Source organism: Lissotriton helveticus, chromosome 8 (genome assembly GCF_964261635.1).
Source record: "Lissotriton helveticus chromosome 8, aLisHel1.1, whole genome shotgun sequence".
Classification (NCBI taxonomy): domain Eukaryota; kingdom Metazoa; phylum Chordata; class Amphibia; order Caudata; family Salamandridae; genus Lissotriton; species Lissotriton helveticus.
Genome location: NC_136069.1, coordinates 1,601,930,058 through 1,601,948,832, shown reverse-complemented (window position 1 = coordinate 1,601,948,832; position 18,775 = coordinate 1,601,930,058). Strand labels below are relative to the sequence as shown.

General features: G+C 57.6%; 2 protein-coding genes across 2 annotated transcripts in view; one reads left to right on the top strand and one right to left on the bottom strand.

Annotated features, from left to right (window-relative positions):
- Positions 1–18,775, top strand: part of NUP98 (nucleoporin 98 and 96 precursor) — an 853,605-nt gene that overhangs the window by 783,107 nt on the left and 51,723 nt on the right.
- Positions 377–17,844, bottom strand: LOC144772083 (uncharacterized). The gene is made up of 3 exons (XM_078656266.1): positions 15,153–17,844; positions 6,856–7,913; positions 377–1,091 (listed from the first exon to the last, which is right to left on the bottom strand). The coding sequence occupies exon 1, from the start codon at positions 17,669–17,671 to the stop codon at positions 16,442–16,444; it is 1,230 nt and encodes a 409-aa protein (XP_078512392.1). The 5' UTR covers positions 17,672–17,844; the 3' UTR covers positions 377–1,091; positions 6,856–7,913; positions 15,153–16,441.

Here is an 18,775-nt window from a genome sequence, read left to right as displayed (position 1 = left end):
ACTATGTATCCAGCCGTGATGGTCCATCTGGTTGTAAAGGGCCTTACCGTTCTGCCAGCCATGTTGTGTAAAAAGTAAACAGTAATTGCATATTCCACACACATGTAAGGAGAAAAATGAGCCTCTCGCGAGCGCCTGGTGAAACTAGAGTACCTTTCAAGCCAAAATCCTCGTTTCTGAAAGAAACAGTTATGGATTCCTCACCTTAGAATTACCCCCAGGTATCAGACTGGATCCGAAGAATTTTTCTTTAGCAGTACCCCTGCACGTCGGTGGGTGGTGTCTGTCAAATCCGCGTTCGTCGTTGGCATTGTGGTCGCTGGAATGACATCGCAGTACCTACTTAGACACCGCCCCTGCACCCTGACATCCGCTCTTTTTTTTTTTTTTTTTTTTGAGCCAGCAAGCGCAGATCTGCAGAGAGTGGTATCTCGAGTCACTTTTGAATCCCTTTTTTGTGATTTCCGGCAACATCTTTTCGCCCGCGGAGCCTGTTGGGTCGACTCCGGCCTTCCCTCCTTTGCTGGGAGCCGGAGCGACTTCGTAGCTTTTACGAAGCCCTCCATTTCATCTTTGGGCAGCCTGACTCCACTGGTGCGCCTTCGGGCCCGCGGACTCGGCTGGAGGTTTGAGGCCTTCGATGCTGCTGCTCTGGTGCCACAAGGCCTCCAGGGATCCAGGCCTGGATCCAGATCGGCACCGATCGACCTCGTGACACCTTTGGCGCAGAATCCAGTGGCGAGACACCTCCGCCCCCTTCGACGCCAGTTGTGTCCCCTGCCGACTTCGATCCCGGCCTCCCCCTCGATATGGACACAGTGCTGGACCGATGCCGACTGGTACTTTTGTGCCACTGTTCTGGTGTTCCCTGTCACCCTTAGTGGCTACCAGGGGAGGACTGGGAGGGGTCTGTGGACCTTTTGGCAGACCAGTTAAAGGAACCGGACTGGAGAGAGGAGTTGGGGGAAGCCAGTGGTCTGGGCACCTCCCCATGCTATCTCCCCCTATCGTGGCTATGGAGGAGGGTGCATCTTAAGCAGTGGTGTTGTGTAGGGTGGCCGAGGACCTCAACCTTGAGCTTCCTACGGTTGCTATCTGAAAGAAACAGGTTAGTATTAGATTCCTTACCTTAGAATATCCCCAGGCGTCAGTCTGGATCCGGAAACTTTTGCGTAGCAGTACCCCTGCGCGTCGGTAGGCGTCGTCTGCAGGCGTCCCCTGCGGCTCCGCGTCGTCGGCGTCGTGCGCCGTGATGACGTCGCTGGAGTATATAGACGCCGCCTCCGCGCGCTGACGTCAGTTCTTCTTTTTTCCGCGCCAGTTAGCGCAGATCCGAAGAGCAGTACTCCGGTCTTTTGACCTAGTTTTTTGATAACTCTAACTCTAACTTTTTTGGTGCCGGTAGGATGCCCGGGTTTAAAAACTGTGACGTGTGCGACCGCCTGATGTCGGTCACCGACCACCATCGACTCTGCCTCCGGTGCCTCGGCGCGGACCACGACGTCGAGTCCTGCGTCGACTGCCGGGCCTTGACGAGCAAGGCTAGGCGGGAGCGGTCCCGCAAGCTGCTCGAGTTCCGGATGTCGGCCCCGCGTCGAGAGCGGTCCCGGTCCGGCCGGAGGTCGAGGGAGCGGTCGAGAGAACGGTCGCGGAGCCGCCACGAGCGCTCCGGAAGTCGTCACCACTCCTCCGGTTCCTCAGGTAAGCGACACAAGAAGTCGGGGCGTCGTCATCGCACCCCCGACTCCCCCCGACTCTCGCACGATGCGGCCGGGGGTTTGGGTGGCCCCACCCCCGCGGCTCCGCGTGGGTTGCCGACGCTGCCTGCTCCATACCAGTCGGTCCCTGGGCAAGGCGCGTCGCGCGAGGAGATAGGAGTTCCTCATGGCCATGAGGGCGCTTTCTCCTCCGACGGGGCCTACGGCGCCTGCGGGCCCGGTGGTCCCGTCCGGGGGCCCGAGCGGTTCGGGTGCTCCTGCACCGACGCCGTCGGGTGCTCCGGCCCCGACGCCGCCGGCGGCTCCGGCCCCGGCGCCGCTGGGCCCTTCAGGGTCGTCGCCGGCTGGTCACCCGGCCTCTCCGGCGTCGATTCCATTGGGGCAACCCGTGGTGCCGCCTCCGCGCGGCGCCGTGACTCCGACGCCGGTTCCGGCCGGCGTCGGGGCTCCGGCGCCACCCCCATTTCCTCTCCAGTTCTGGATGCGGAGTCGGACCGGCGTCGCCCGACGCCGAGTCCGGCGCCGATGGGGCCCATTGACCCCGAGGAGCCGGTCTACATCGTCGAATCCGAGTACGGAGATGATGGAGATTATGGAGAGGGTTGGGAGGGGTCTGAGGACCCTCTGACACGCGACTGTCAGTACGACGTGGACTGGGCAGGTGACTTGGGTGATGCCAGTGGTCTAGACGAATCGCCTAACCCTGGTTTTGTCTCGCCTCCCACTGTGGCGTCGGAGGCTGGGGCTGCCTACTCTGTGGTGCTGATGAGGGCTGCCAAGGCCTTGCACCTTGAGCTCCCCGTCGCAAAGGTGAAGCCTAACATCCTCACCGAGGTATTCAAACCGCAGTCATGCCCACAGGAGCCTCTGCTGCCGTTTAATGAAGCCTTGACGGACGTTCTGTTGGGCACGTGGTCCAGGCCCACTTCAGGTTCGCCTGTTGACAGGAACGTTGCCAGGCGCCACCGTCCGTGTTCGGACGACCCTAAGTTTCTGTCCACCCATCCCACCCCTGAGAGTCTGGTGATCCAGGCCTCCACATCCCAATCCGCATTCCCGTCGGCCCCGCCCGACCGGGAGTCAAAGAGGTATGACCAGTTTGGCAAGAAGGTCTTCTCGTCCCTGAGTGCGGGACTGCGGTCTTGCAATACTGCATGCCTCTTGGGCCGCTACACCCACTCTCTGTGGGATACGGTCGCGGAGTGTCTGCCGCAATGCCCGCAGGAGGTACGGGACAAGCTCGGCCAGACTATGGTTGAAGGCCGGGATGCGGCGAGGTATTCGATCAGGTGTGGTCTTGATACGACCGACTCGCTGGGCAGAGCGATGTCCACGACGGTGGCGATTCGTCGCCACGCCTGGCTGAGATCCGCCAATTTTTCGCCGGATGTCCAGAATGCCCTGATGGACATGCCGTTCGATGGCAGTCGCCTGTTTGGCGACAAAGCGGACAACGCGCTTGAGCGCTTCAAGGACTCCAGGGTCACGGCCAAGTCCTTGGGTCTCTCGACCCAGCGCCAGCAGATGGGTTCGTTTCGCTCCTTTCGTGGCCACGGAAGGGCGGGCCCACACGTGCTGCCAGCCACGCACCGCAGAACACTTCTCAACGCGGCGGCGAGGTCAGGCCACACCTCCCCCCGCAGCAGCCTCCAAATCCTCCTAGTCCGGGCTTTCGGGCCCATGTGACGCCAGTGGGTGGCAGGGTTCGCCATCACCACTCCCGCTGGCGCACTATCACCTCGGACAGGTGGGTGCTGCAGCTCGTCCGAAGGGGCTACTCCCTCCCCTTCGAGACCACTCCTCCAGCCATGCCACCGCAGAACCACCGTGTGTCGGGGGACCACTTGACACTTCTGCAGGAGGAAGTTACGGCCCTCTTGGCCAAGGGGGCCATCGAGCGCGTTCCTGGGCCAGAAGTAGGGTGTGGTTGCTACTCCCACTACTTTCTGGTGCCCAAGAAGGACAAGGGGGGCCTGCGTCCTATCTTGGATCTACGGAACGTCAACGGCTTCCTCCGGAAGGAGAAGTTCAAGATGTTGACTTTGGCTCAGGTCTTGGCTGCTCTAGACCCGCAAGACTGGATGGTAGCGTTGGACTTGCAGGATGCGTATTTTCACATCCCCGTCCTGCCGGCCCACCGGCGTTACCTGCGGTTCACGGTAGGCCACGAGCACTTTCAGTTTATCGTGCTCCCATTCGGCCTTACCAGCGCCCCACGGGTGTTCACGAAAGTGATGGCGGTGGTCGCAGCTCATCTGCGCCGGTTAGGGGTTTCAGTCTTCCCCTACCTCGACGACTGGTTGTTGAAGGCGGGCTCGCCCCAGACAGTCGTCCACCACCTCCAGATGACGGCAGACCTCCTGCACGAGCTGGGGTTTTCCATCAACGTGCCGAAATCACACCTGTGCCCCTCTCAACAGCTCCTTTTCATCGGAGCGGTTCTCGACTCGGCGCAGTTTCGGGTTTATCCTCCGGAACGGCGGGTCCGGGATATTCAGGCTGTGATTCCCATCTTTCAGCCGTTATCCCGGGTCTCGGTCAGGTTGACGCTGCGGCTTCTGGGGCTGATGGCCTCCTGCATCCTTCTGGTGCATCACGCCAGGTGGCGGATGCGGGCTCTGCAGTGGGACCTGAAGTTTCAGTGGGCCCAGCATCAGGGCAACCTATCCGACCACGTCCTGATCTCGGAGGGCACTGCGAGACAGTTGCAGTGGTGGCTTACGGACCGCGATTGGGTCAGGGGCAGATCCCTCTCCCTTCCCCAACCGGAGCACGTAGTTGTGACGGACGCGTCCCTCCAGGGCTGGGGAGGCCACTTGGGAGAGGCAGAGATCAGAGGCATCTGGTCTCCGGCGGAGTCCCGGCTCCATATCAACATGTTGGAGCTGCGGGTGATTCGCCTAGCACTGAAGGCATTCCTCCCCTTTGTCAACGGGAGTGTAGTGCAGGTGTTCACGGACAACACCACCGCCATGTGGTACTGCAACAAACAGGGCGGAGTGGGGTCGTGGACCCTTTGCCAGGAGGCCCTGCGTCTCTGGCAATGGCTGGAACGTCAGGGCGTGACTCTGACGGTTCAACACCTGGCAGGTTCTCTGAACGCCAGGGCGGACGAACTCAGCCGTCGGTGCTCGGTGGATCACGAATGGCGTCTGAACTCGGACGTGGCGAAAGGCCTCTTTCTGCAATGGGGAGAGCCTTGGTTAGATCTATTCGCCACAGAAGAGAACGCGCAATGTCATCAGTTCTGCGCGTTGGAGTTTCCAAGACGGCACTCGCTCGGCGACGCCTTTCGGCGCGAGTGGAGTTGCGGTCTATTGTACGCCTTTCTGCCTATACCACTTCTGCCCAGAGTGCTGAAGAAGATCAGGCGCGACCGGGCCCAAGTTATCCTTGTGGCTCCGGACTGGGCTCGAAGGTACTGGTATCCCGAGCTACTCAGCATGTCAGTCGGTCCCTCGATCCGCCTGCCCCTTCAGGAGGACCTTCTGTCGCAGCAGCAGGGGACGGTCCTCCACCCGAACCTGTCCAGTCTCCACCTCCATGCTTGGAGATTGAGCGGCGACAGTTGAGGCCATTTGACTTGCCTCCTGAAGTCTGTGATGTGATTCTGGCAGCCAGGCGTCCCTCCACGAAGTCGGTATACGCCTGCCGGTGGAACAGATTTGTGGCATGGTGCATAGCAAAGGCTGTGGATTCTCTCTCCTGCTCCCCTTTCTGAAGTTCTCCTCTTCCTTCTTTCTCTTGCCCAGCAGGGCTCTGCTCTGGGCACTATCAAGGGCTACCTTTCTGCCCTTTCCGCCTTCTTAAGGCTACCTGATCAGCCATCTTTGTTCAAGTCCCCTATTGTACTGAGATTCTTGAAAGGCATCACGCACCTGTTTCCTCCTGTTCCGTTCGTGATGCCTCAGTGGGACTTGAACCTGGTTCTGACCTTCTTGATGTGCGCTCCCTTTGAGCCGCTTCATTCCTGTCCTCTCCGTCTTCTCACTTTAAAGACGGCCTTCCTGGTTGCCATCACCTCTGCCAGGAGAGTGAGTGAGCTCCAGGCTCTTTCTGTGAAACCTCCTTTCTTGTCCGTTCATCCTGACAAGGTGGTTCTTAGGACTAGACCTTCTTTCCTGCCCAAAGTAGTTTCTGCTTTTCACATCGGGCAGTCCATCACCTTGCCTTCCTTCTTCCCGCCTCCGCATCCTTCAAAAGATGAAGAGCGGCTCCATCGTCTGGACCCAAAACGTGCGCTTTCATTTTATATGGATCGCACACGCCAGTTCCGGGTGGATGACCAACTGTTTGTTGGCTACGTGGGTGAGAAGAAGGGAAGGGCGGTACAGAAACGAACCATTTCTCGATGGGTCGTCCTGTGCATCAAAGCATGCTACTCTTTGGCTCGGAAGGAGCCTCCTGTTGGGCTGAGGGCCCATTCCACTCGGGCCACGGCGGCTACTACTGCCCTGGGCCGGGGAGTCCCTTTGCAGGACATTTGCCAGGCGGCTACGTGGGCCTCGCTGCACACCTTTGCGAGGCACTACTGCCTGGACAGTCAAGTCCGGAGGGATGGCTTCTTTGGCCGTTTGGTCCTCCAGGACTTTCTGGTGTAGGATTGTATTGGTTCGCAGACCCACCACTGGGGTTGGTATTGCTGGGGTATCTATTCTAAGGTAAGGAATCTAATACTAACCTGTTTCTTTCAGATGAACAAGTTACTTACCTTCGGTAACGATATATCTGTAAGAAACAGTAGTTAGTATTAGATTCCTTACCGCCCCACCCATCCTCCCTGTTCTGCGAACTGATACCTAGGGTTAAGGACATCCCTTTCAGGGCCCTAGTTTCACATGGCACCAGTGTTGGTTCTCACATGGCTCTGCGTGTTCTGGCGCGGGAAAGCTGTGTGCAAAGAACTGACGTCAGCGCGCGGAGGCGGCGTCTATATACTCCAGCGACGTCATCACGGCGCACGACGCCGACGACGCGGAGCCGCAGGGGACGCCTGCAGACGACGCCTACCGACGCGCAGGGGTACTGCTACGCAAAAGTTTCCGGATCCAGACTGACTCCTGTGGATATTCTAAGGTAAGGAATCTAATACTAACTACTGTTTCTTACAGATATATCGTTACCGAAGGTAAGTAACTTGTTCGTCAGGACTAACCTCTTGACCGAGGTGCTTCAGTTTGTAGCGGCCTCCTCGGAGCCCCTGCTGCCGCTCTGAGACCCTTGCGGACATCCTTTTGGGCACTTGGTCCAAGCCCAACACAGGGGCTTCCGTGGACAGGATGATTGCCCGATGCCACCGGCCAACCCCATTTTCCTCTCCCAGCATCCCACCCCTGAGAGGTTGGTGGTCCATGCATCGACTTCGAAGGGTGCGTTCCCTACCGCATCACTTGATACGCAATCCAAGAAGCTGAACCAATTTGGGAAGAAGATGTTTTCTTTCTCCAGCTTAGGACTGCGGTCGGTGAACACAGCATGTCTCTTGGGCCATTACTCCCACTCAGGGTGGGACACGGTCGCACAGGTGCTGCCACAGTCCCCGGAGGAGGCCTGGGCCGTGCACTTCTGTGCAGGAGCCAAAGGGAGAGATGCAGCAAAGTTCGCCATCAGATGTGGGCTGGACACTGCCGACTCACTAGGCAAAACTATTTCCACGTCAGTAGCACTTTCGCTATGCCTGGTTGCCGCCCTCTGGCTTTTCGGTTGATGTCCATGCAACACTTTTGGACATGCCTTTTAATGGCCGCCGCCAGTTCTGCGACAAGGCATACAACGCGCTTGAGCGCTTTAAGGATTCTAGGGTTACAGCCCGATCCTTGGGCCTCACTTCCACCTCCTGCCCAGCGCAATCTGCGTTTCGCCCCCTTTCATACCGCAACGTTCCACCCAGTTTCACAGGCCTGCGCAAGCTGTCCAGCCTCTGCGTGGCCAGGTACTTGGAGCCCACCTTAGGGGACCAGTGGGCGGGCCAGTCCACCAGTGTGCCATCTGCAGCAGCCTCCAAACCCTCCTAGTCTGACTTTTCAGGGCCACCAATCACCAGTGGGCGGCAGGATTCGCCATCACCTACCCAGTGGCTCAACATTACGTCGGACAGGTTGGTTTTGCAGATAGTCCGTCAGGGGCTACTCCCTCCTCTTCGAGACTACCCCTCAATCCATGCCACCTCAATTTGTATGTTGGATTTATATCGCGCTGTTGGACAGGCCCCATGAAGGGCTCGCTCCCTCCCCGCATGACAGGGCCCTGGTACCGGCCTTCCAGGTACTACCCGCAGAAGCAACCCCCAACCCGTCCCCCATGGGACGTCTGCTCCTAGGAATCCCTGTGTCCCTGGCCTGGGCCACCGTCAGCACCCTTGCCCAGGCCAGCCGCCATCTTAGACACTGCGCCACGAGGCCGCGTGGCCTCAGCTCGACCCCAACCCCGGGCCTGGCCAGGCCCCGACATCCCGGCACCACCATCCACCCAGGAGGTGAACGGACCACTTGGCAGGTCAATGGGAGTAAGAAGTGTCGATGGCTCTCTCCCGCCAGGTGCCGATCACCCCCAGCCTCCCCGGGCGCTGGCTCCACCCCCCTGCTGGGTGTCTGGACTCCCTCATCCCGGACCTCCCGACCTCCAAGAGCGAGGGTCCGGACATCAAAGAGCGCCAGACCTATAACTGAGGCAGCCCCAGAACAGGAAGGCAGTTGTATCCTGGAGTCGAGAGGCACCGCGACGAACTCATCCTTGACGGACTGCTGGCGCTGCCGCAGCCCTGCCTTGTGAACTATTGTCCTGCCTGCTGGCGCTGCCGCAGCCTTCGGCAACCTTCATCCTCGTGGGACCTGCTGGCGCTGCCGCGGCCCGTTGTAACCTCCATCCTCGTGGGACCTGCTGGCGCTGCCGCGGCCCGTTGTAACCTCCATCCTCGTGGGACCTGCTGGCGCTGCCGCGGCCCGTTGTAACCTTCATCCTCGTGGGACCTGCTGGCGCTGCCGCGGCCCGTTGCAACCTTCATCCTCGTGGGACCTGCTGGCGCTGCCGCGGCCCGTTGCCACCTACGACCTCTTCGGGACCTGCTGGCGCTGCCGCGGTCTGACCCGTCCGAACACCGAGCTCGAGGATTGTGAGCTATCACCGTTCCACCGCCGTACCTACGGGTACCAAGACTGTCCCGCTACCCCCTTCCCTAATAGAGACTAGAATTGAGAGGATCATCGTGTCCTGATCTCATTGTATCGTACTACCTTACTTCAAGAACTGCCTATAAAAGGTGTTAATCTGATCTTCGTGTGGTGTCCATCTGTGGGGGGGAAGTTACTTGTCTGTACGATTGCTGGGGACGGCCCTCACCGGAGGCCTCTCCCCTTGTACTCGGCCGACCCTCCAGGTCCCCGTCTAACATTGGTGGCAGCGGCGGGATCCGAACCAACGCGTACCGTACAGATAGTAACTCACCCTACGACTAAACCACAATGACGACCAAAGAGAGCGGATCGGCAGAGAAGTTCCAGATGGAAAAGCTGGAGGAATACAGCCACCGAGAGCTAAAACAATTTTGCATGGACTTAGGCATTGCTACCACCGGGCTAAGCACAAAAGAAGACTTCAAAAATGCCCTAGAGGCCTGGACAGAGACGAATACCGCCACACCCCGGGACCTCGAAGCCCCGGAAGTCAACACCACCCTGACGGAAGAACGGAGAACAGGTCCCTCCCGAGAAGAGATCCAGGAGCGGGAAAAAAATAGACTACACGAGCTAGACTTGGCACGGCTCAAATTAGACGGAGAATTGAAGCTGGCGGAACAGAAAATAAACTTAGAACACTTACGGCTCAGAGAAGAGCGAGAGGAGAAACAGAGACAGAGGGATCTCGAAGAAAAAAGACTGGCATACGAACACGAGTGCAAACTAGCAGAGATAGAAATACGCAAACTGAACACAAACCTAGGGGTGCCCGAGCCACCGCGCTCCCCGGGTACTACCGAACAGAAGGTCCACATCCCCAAGGATGTGGTCCGAGAATACCACCGGAACGACGACATACAGCAGTGGTTCAAGGCCTACGAGATCGCCATGACGGCCCACCGGATCGCTCGAAGTGACTGGGGAGCTGGGCTATGGGGCAGATTCGTCAATGAGGGCCGTGATGCCCTGCTGCAGCTTCCGGACCATCAAATGACGTCCTATGACCACATGAAGGCCGCCCTCCTCAGCCGATATGGGCTTACGCCCGAAATGTACCGCCAGAGGTTCCGCAACTGCACCCGGATCCCAGGTACAACTTGGTTGGAGTACGTAAACCATTTCAGCCGAGCCTTCGAGGGGTGGATCAAGGGTAACAACGTAACCACCTACGAACAACTCTTCAATCTCATTGTGTGGGAGCACCTCTCCAACAACTGTTTCGTCGAGCTCAGGCAGCACCTCCTCGACAGTAAATTGACTGAACCACGGCAGCTCGCCACCGAGGCGGACCGGTGGGAGAGCACCCGAGTGGCCCGGAGTGGGCCGAATGAGCAGAACAGATCCAACCAAGGTCATCATCGTCCCCGAGGAGGAGGAGGACCGGGCTGGGGCAGAGACGCTGTCCCGGTCACTCCCGCTAACACCACCCCGCCCCCAGCCGGCCGGGGAAACCCCCCGATGCGCCCGGGTTTCCGAGCCAACGTTACGTGTCACCGATGCCAGCGAGTCGGCCACTACGCCAGTGACCCGACCTGCCCGAAGAACCCGGCTCCCGGGCCCCGCCAGGTGGCGGCCGTCGCCCTAGGAGAAGAACAAGTCTCCGAAGACACTGAAGCATACGAGTCGGAGCAGTTCGAGTGGGAACCTGCCGCCATGACCCTGGCCTGCCTAGGGGGAAGAGACATGGTCCCATGGACTCCCCTGCCAGCCAACACTCGGAAGTACAGCCAATGGGTGAGCATAAATGGGCGCAAGGCCGAAGCCCTGCGTGACACCGGGGCCAGTGTGACGGCCGTCCGCTGTCACCTGGTGACCCCAGAACAAATCCTGCCAAACGTTCTTTGCCCCGTCCGATCGGCAGACAATTCGGAGAGCCTGTGTCGGATGGCCTGCGTCCCCTTCGAATGGGGAGGAGTGTCCGGCATGCTAAAAGTAACTGTCCGCGATGATGCCCCCGTGGACTGCCTCCTGGGGAACGATCTCGAGAGCTCCCCGTGGGCAGCTGTTGAAAGAAGAGAGCATCTGGGGATGTTGGGTCTCCCGGACTGGGCGTGCGTGACCACCCGGTCCATGGCCACCCGCACCATCCCTAGACCGGAAGAACCCGAATGGTCAGCACCTCCTCCCCCGATCGCTCCCGAAGAAGACTCCATCCATACCGACCACCCGGAACCAACCCCAGAGGGGTCCGCACAGCCCCCCGAACTTCCCGACCTGGCTCAGTGGCGTCAAGAAGGGGGGCCCACCCAAGAACAATTCCGGCAGGAGCAAAAGACCTGTCCCTCCCTCGAGGGACTGCGACAGCAAGCGCTCGCCCAGGGCCAAGGAGACACCACCGGGGCCCACTGGGTTTATTGGGACAATGATCTCTTGTACAGCGAGCAGAGAATCGCAGAGCTGGGGGCCGGTCGAGTGCTGGTGGTGCCCCTCCACTTCAGAGACTTCCTGTTGAACTTGGCCCATGATGTCCCCCTGGCTGGGCACCTGGGGCAAGACAAAACCTACCACCGCCTGGTGACTCACTTCTTTTGGCCCAAAATGAGAAATGACGTCTCCAACCACTGCCGGTCCTGCCCGACCTGCCAGGCCAGCGGGAAGAGCGGCCGCAAACTCAAGGCACCCCTACAACCATTCCCCGTGGTGACCACCCCGTTCGAAAGGGTGGGAATAGACATTGTGGGGCCCCTGGACCCCCGAACAGCACAAGGGAATCGCTTCATCCTGGTCCTGGTGGACCACGCCACCCGCTATCCTGAGGCGGTCCCCCTTCGTACTATAACAGCCCCAGTAGTGGGTCGAGCCTTAATGGGGATCTTCTCTCGAGTGGGCTTCCCCCGGGAAGTCGTCAGCGACAGGGGTACGAACTTTATTTCAAAGTATATGAAATCCCTCTGGCAGCAGTGCGGGGTCACTTACCGATTCACAACCCCCTATCACCCCCAGGGAAACGGACTGGTCGAGCGGTTCAACCGCACTCTCAAGGGGATGATCATGGGGCTAGAAGAACCCCTACGCCGCCAGTGGGACGTGCTACTACCGTGCCTCCTCTTCGCCTACCCAGAAGTCCCTCGGCTTCAGCCCCTTCGAACTCCTGTACGGACACCCCGTTCGCGGGCCTCTCAGCCTAGTGAAGGAGGAATGGGAAATGGCCCCCCTAAAAACCCCTCCAGACGTCTACAAGTACCTCCTGACCCTCCGCAATCAGACCCGGAAATTCAGGGAGATCGCCAAAGCCAATCTTGAGGCCAGTCAAGAGGACATGAAGAAGTGGTACGATCAACATGCCTCCTCCATCGAGTTTGAACCGGGTCAGCAGGTATGGGTGATGTCCCCCATCGAACCGTGTGCCTTGCAGGACAAATGGACAGGGCCCTTCAAGGTGATCGAGCGCAAGAGTCCCGTCACCTATCTCATCGACCTGGAGTCCCCCCGGAACCCCCTCCGGGTTCTCCACGCCAACAGACTCAAACCCCACTTCGTGCGCTCAGAGCTCAACCTGCTGATGGCTACCGACAGTGGCGCAGAAGGAGACTCCGAGCCCCTCCCTGACCTACTGAGGTCCCGTGAAAGAGATGGTTCGGTGGACGGGGTCCGACTCTCCGAGGCCCTGACCCCAGAGCAGCGTCAAGATTGTCGGGCCCTCCTGCTGCCGTTCGCAAACCTGTCCTCCCTCGCACCCGGAGTCACCTCCTGGTGCCTGCACGACGTGGACACTGGGGACAGTCCTCCTGTCCGACACCGGGCGTACCGAGTACCGGATCGGGTACGTACATGCATCCAAGAAGAAGTCTCCAAGATGCTCGCCCTCGGGGTCATCGAACCTTCGGACAGTCCCTGGGCCAGCCCAGTCGTCCTGGTCCCCAAGGCCGCGGCCCCGGGCACCACACCGGAGCTCCGATTCTGCATCGACTATCGGGGTCTGAACGCGGTCACCCGAACCGACGCTCACCCTATCCCCCGAGCAGATGAACTAGTCGACCGCATGGGGGCAGCCCGCTACCTAAGCATCTTCGACCTGACAGCGGGCTACTGGCAGATCGGCCTCACCCCCAGGCCCCAAGAACGTTCCGCTTTCTCCACCCCGGATGGGCACTACCATTTCAGAGTGATGCCATTCGGCATGAAGAACGCTCCAGCCACTTTTCAAAGACTGGTGAACCAGGTATTGGCGGGCCTCGAAGAATTCAGCGCCGCCTACCTGGACGACATCGCGGTATACAGCCGCCACTGGACAGACCACCTCCACCACCTCCGAGAGGTCCTGCAGGCCCTCCAACAGGCCGGCCTCACCATAAAGGCCAGCAAGTGCCAAATCGGCCAGGGGTCCGTGACCTACCTCGGACACCAAGTGGGGAGCGGTCTGGTGGCCCCCCTCCAACTCAAGGTAGCTGCCATTCAGTCCTGGCAACCCCCCGAAACACAAACCGAGGTCCGAGCCTTCCTGGGGCTCACCGGATACTACCGGCGGTTCGTGAAGGACTATGGCAGCATTGTGGGGCCCCTCACGGAACTCACGTCTAAGAACCACCCAAAAAGAGTCAACTGGAGTCCCGACTGTCAAGCGGCCTTCGAGAAGCTGAAGGCCGCCATGTGCACCGCTCCTGTGCTCCAGGCCCCCGACTACAGCCGCGAGTTCATCGTTCAGACCGATGCCTCCGACCATGGTATTGGGGCCGTCCTCTCCCAACTGAACCCCGAAGGAGTCGACCAACCAGTGGCCTTCATCAGCAGACGCCTACTGCCCCGAGAACAGCGCTGGAGCACCATTGAGCGAGAGGCCTTCGCAGTAGTATGGGCCCTCAAGAAGCTCCGGCCTTACCTCTTCGGAACCCACTTCCGGGTACAAACAGATCATCGGCCCCTGCAATGGCTCATGCAAATGCGGGGGGAGAACCCCAAACTATTGCGATGGTCCATCTCCCTGCAGGGGATGGACTTCACTGTAGAGCATCGCCCTGGTCAAGACCACGCCAACGCGGACGGCCTGTCCCGCTTTTTCCGCCTCGACGAGGAAAGTCCCCAAGAGGATGGGTGACTCTCCCCGCCTTCAGCTGGGGGGGACGCATGTTGGACAGGCCCCATGAAGGGCTCGCTCCCTCCCCGCATGACAGGGCCCTGGTACCGGCCTTCCAGGTACTACCCGCAGAAGCAACCCCCAACCCGTCCCCCATGGGACGTCTGCTCCTAGGAATCCCTGTGTCCCTGGCCTGGGCCACCGTCAGCACCCTTGCCCGGGCCAGCCGCCCTCTTAGACACTGCGCCACGAGGCCGCGTGGCCTCAGCTCGACCCCAACCCCGGGCCTGGCCAGGCCCCGACATCCCGGCACCACCATCCACCCAGGAGGTGAACGGACCACTTGGCAGGTCAATGGGAGTAAGAAGTGTCGATGGCTCTCTCCCGCCAGGTGCCGATCACCCCCAGCCTCCCCGGGCGCTGACTCCACCCCCCTGCTGGGTGTCTGGACTCTCTCATCCCGGACCTCCCGACCTCCAAGAGCGAGGGTCCGGACATCAAAGAGCGCCAGACCTATAACTGAGGCAGCCCCAGAACAGGAAGGCAGTTGTATCCTGGAGTCGAGAGGCACCGCGACGAACTCATCCTTGACGGACTGCTGGCGCTGCCGCAGCCCTGCCTTGTGAACTATTGTCCTGCCTGCTGGCGCTGCCGCGGCCTTCGGCAACCTTCATCCTTGTGGGACCTGCTGGCGCTGCCGCGGCCCGTTGTAACCTCCATCCTCGTGGGACCTGCTGGCGCTGCCGCGGCCCGTTGTAACCTCCATCCTCGTGGGACCTGCTGGCGCTGCCGCGGCCCGTTGTAACCTTCATCCTCGTGGGACCTGCTGGCGCTGCCGCGGCCCGTTGCAACCTTCATCCTCGTGGGACCTGCTGGCGCTGCCGCGGCCCGTTGCCACCTACGACCTCTTCGGGACCTGCTGGCGCTGCCGCAGTCTGACCCGTCCGAACACCGAGCTCGAGGATTGTGAGCTATCACCGTTCCACCGCCGTACCTACGGGTACCAAGACTGTCCCGCTACCCCCTTCCCTAATAGAGACTAGAATTGAGAGGATCATCGTGTCCTGATCTTATTGTATCGTACTACCTTACTTCAAGAACTGCCTATAAAAGGTGTTAATCTGATCTTCGTGTGGTGTCCATCTGTGGGGGGGAAGTTACTTGTCTGTACGATCGCTGGGGACGGCCCTCACCGGAGGCCTCTCCCCTTGTACTCGGCCGACCCTCCAGGTCCCCGTCTAACACGCGCCAATCACCTACAGGTCTCTAGGCGCGCGGAAAACGATGGAATATATACCATAACCGCATACAACACAAAGTAATAGTGCACCAGCCTACACTGCACCCAAAGCCCTCCCAAACAGCCATGTCTTTAAAGACTTTCTGAACCTCAAGAGAGTCCCCTCTCTGCGCAATGCCTCTGGCAACTTGTTCCATAACTGAGGGGCCAACACAGAGAAAGCTCTCCCACCCTTAGTCACCAATCTGTACCGAGGACAGATCAGCAGCTGAGAGGCGGAGGATCTAAGTGTTCTTTTTGGGTTGTAGACAACCAAACGATCTTTAATGTAGGCAGGTGCCTGGCCATAAAATGCCTTATGGGCCGTGCATAGACTCTTGAACTCTACCCTCTCCTTTATAGGGAGCCAGTGAAGGCTCTGCAGTAACGGAGAAGCTTTAGTCCTTCTGGGGAGTCCAAAAATCAGTCGCGCCGCATCATTCATCACGACCTGCAGCCTATTTGTCAAAGTTTTTGGGAGGCCAAGATAGAGGGCATTTCCATAATCTAATCTCGAGATGATGGTTGCCGCTACGATTGTACGCAGCATAGCCTGCGATAGAACTGCGGCTAGCTTACGTAGCTGCCTAATGATGTTCGTACAGCTCCCACAACAGAGGAAATTTGGCTGCCCATCGACAAATCGCAGTCCAGCTTGATCCCCAAACTCTTTACAGTTGCACTCGGCTTGGAGTTGGACCTAACTCCGGAGGCCAGTAAAGATCGCTCCAAGGTGAGGTGGATAATGTAATTACCAATACCTCAGTCTTATCTGGGTTGATCTTCAGCATATTTCCCGTCATCCACCCAACTGTGTACCTCAGGATATTCTGTACTTGGGACTGCACGGCCTCTGAGTTATCAATACTCAGCACAAGCTGAGTATCATCAGCATAGTTGAAAACTCCGCAGCCCATGCTGGCCAAAGACACAATCAGGGGCTGAATATATAAGATAAACAGCAGTGGGGACAAAGCGGAGCCCTGGGGCACCCCACATCCTAAAGTCCCCACTTCTGATGTCAAATCCCCAAGTTGTATCCTCTGTGTCCTTCCAGAAAGAAAGGATTCCAGCCATTTAAAGGCCACGCCTTGACCCCGAAGCTGTTGAGTCTTTCCAGGAGCATAGCATGGCTGACAGTATCGAACGCCGCTGACAGATCTAAAAGAATCAGGGCGCTCGATTTCTTAAGGTCAGCCATGCCCCTTAATTCATCCAGCACCGAAAGCATCACCAATACGGTGCTGTGATGAGCTCAAAACCCTGCCTGCCGCCTGTGGAGTAGATCGTGAGACTCCACGTAAAGGGACAGAAATTTCAGGACATGCTGTTCTAAAATCTTGGAAAGAAAAGGCAGCTGAGAGATTGGTCTATAGTTCTTCAAGACCGCAGGATCGGCGCTGGGTTTCTTCAATAGCGGCCTAACACGCGTTTCCTTAAATTTGACAGGTAGATACCCCGTTTTTAAAGATCTGTTAAGGAGGGAAATAATACGCTCCTCCAAGATGGAGCGCACCTCGCGAAATACCCTAGGGGGGCACGGGTCCGCTGGGGAACCAGATTTAGTTTTACCCATCAACTGCTCCAGGATCAACACATCTATCTCTGGAAACTCCATGATGGTACAGTCCGTGGAGTTATGAGGATCAGAGTACGGAACGAATCCATTCGCCGTATTACTTTTTATTTCCGAGATGATGTTCTCCACTTTTTCTAGGAAGTATCCCTGCAGGGTATTACAGTCTATATTAATTTCTGAGCTTTCCGATTTCTTGCTAAGCTCCGCCAAGATTTTAAAGGTCTCTTTCTGAATATTTCCAGCCTTATTCAGACGACACTCATAATGCTCCGCCTTTGTTTGTAGTATAAGTTTTTTATACCTATAAAGGGAGGCTTTATACTGATCCCTGGCTGTATCCTGTTTAGTTTTCCTCCAGGATCTCTCCAGAGCCCGAAGCTTTCGTTTGTGCTCCCTCAGGAGAGGAGTAAACCATGGAGCTCCTTTACCTGAGCCTCTCATAAGTTGTATCCTCTCAGGTGCTATCTGATCAATAGCTTGACGTAAACTCCGCGTTAGGTCTGTATATTCCCAGTCCAAATCAGTTCCAACCAATGGTCGAGCCACTTTCGGAAGTATTTCGGTCAGGGTTTTTAAGTCAATCTCATCCCAATTACGGGTTTTCCTGAGTCTCCGAGACTGATCACTTGACTGGCCATCGATATGGGCCTCACAATTCACTAAGTAGTGATCGGTCCAAACACATGGGAGAACACCACTAAGTGTTATGTTAGGATCTGAAGTCCACACAAGATCAAGGGTATGACCCTTAATGTGTGTGGGTACTTCTACTAGTTGTTTAAAACTTAGGCTGGACATTGCGGTGTTCAATTGACGTGTAGCCAAATCCCTGTGGGGATTATCCCAGTGCAGATTAAAATCACCTACAACCACTATTTTTTTATATCGCGTGCAGAGATCGGACATAATGGGAGCAAATAGATCATTAAATAGCGGGGTCGAATTAGGTGGACGATAAACCGACAAGACTACCAAACAGGAGTTATTCAGGGTGATCTTTACCCCTAGCAGGTCGGATAGGTCCACTGTTTCTGACAGTAATTGCCCCACTAACAGATTCTTTTTAAATAAAATCGCTACCCCCCCCCACCCCGTGCACTTCCTGCACGGTTATGCCAAAAAGCATCGTAGTTAGTTGGGAGAGCCGCAATAATATCTGGCATGGAATTATCATTCGTCCAAGTCTCAGTCAAAGTAAGGACATCAATGTCATTATCCTGAAGCAATGTAAAAATCTCCACATAATGTTTATGGAGTGACCTAGTATTTAGACTGGCTAACTTTAGCCGAGAAGACCGGATACTGGGCTTGTCGTTACCAAGACGTTTAATAGCATACTCATCCAGTTTTGATAGGACTGCAGAATCTAGTAACAGCTCACCCTTATCGAGTTGATGGAGCTCCTCCGACGAGTACGCTAGCCGATAGCCAGGGAGCCTGGCCCCTGCGCCCGTCCGTGCGCGGACGGGCGAAGACGGGCTGGACTCTGGCGTGACTCCGGCGATGCTCTGGCGTGCCCACAGCGCGTCTGCATGACCGGCTTAAGTACCGGTCTAGCGTCCTTGTGACGACTAGACCGCGCGAAGCGTCAAAGCCATTCACCCCCCACCCAAGATGTCCGCCGCCAAACTGCTCGAGGGAAAGGGAGAAAGGGAAAAAGGACCCGCACCAAACACGGTGTGCTTCAACAATTATATGCAAGTAAGTGGCCAATATTTAAAAACAGGGTCTAAGGCTAAATTAAGCACCAACAAAATTGACGAAAACAGGAGTTTAAAATGAGCTTCTAATCGTTCCTCTGAGCGCGCTGCACTCTGTGCTGTATCCTTGCAATTCAGGTTAGTTTCCAATTCCATCGCATGTAGGAGGATCTCCTCCAACAGAAAGTTATGGCTCTCTTGGCCGAGGGAGCCATGAAGCGCGTTCCTGCCCCAGAAGGACTTTCACACGCTGCTCGGCACAAACCCCCTGGGACCTCTTAACAATGTTGAGACAGGCTATAGTTCATTC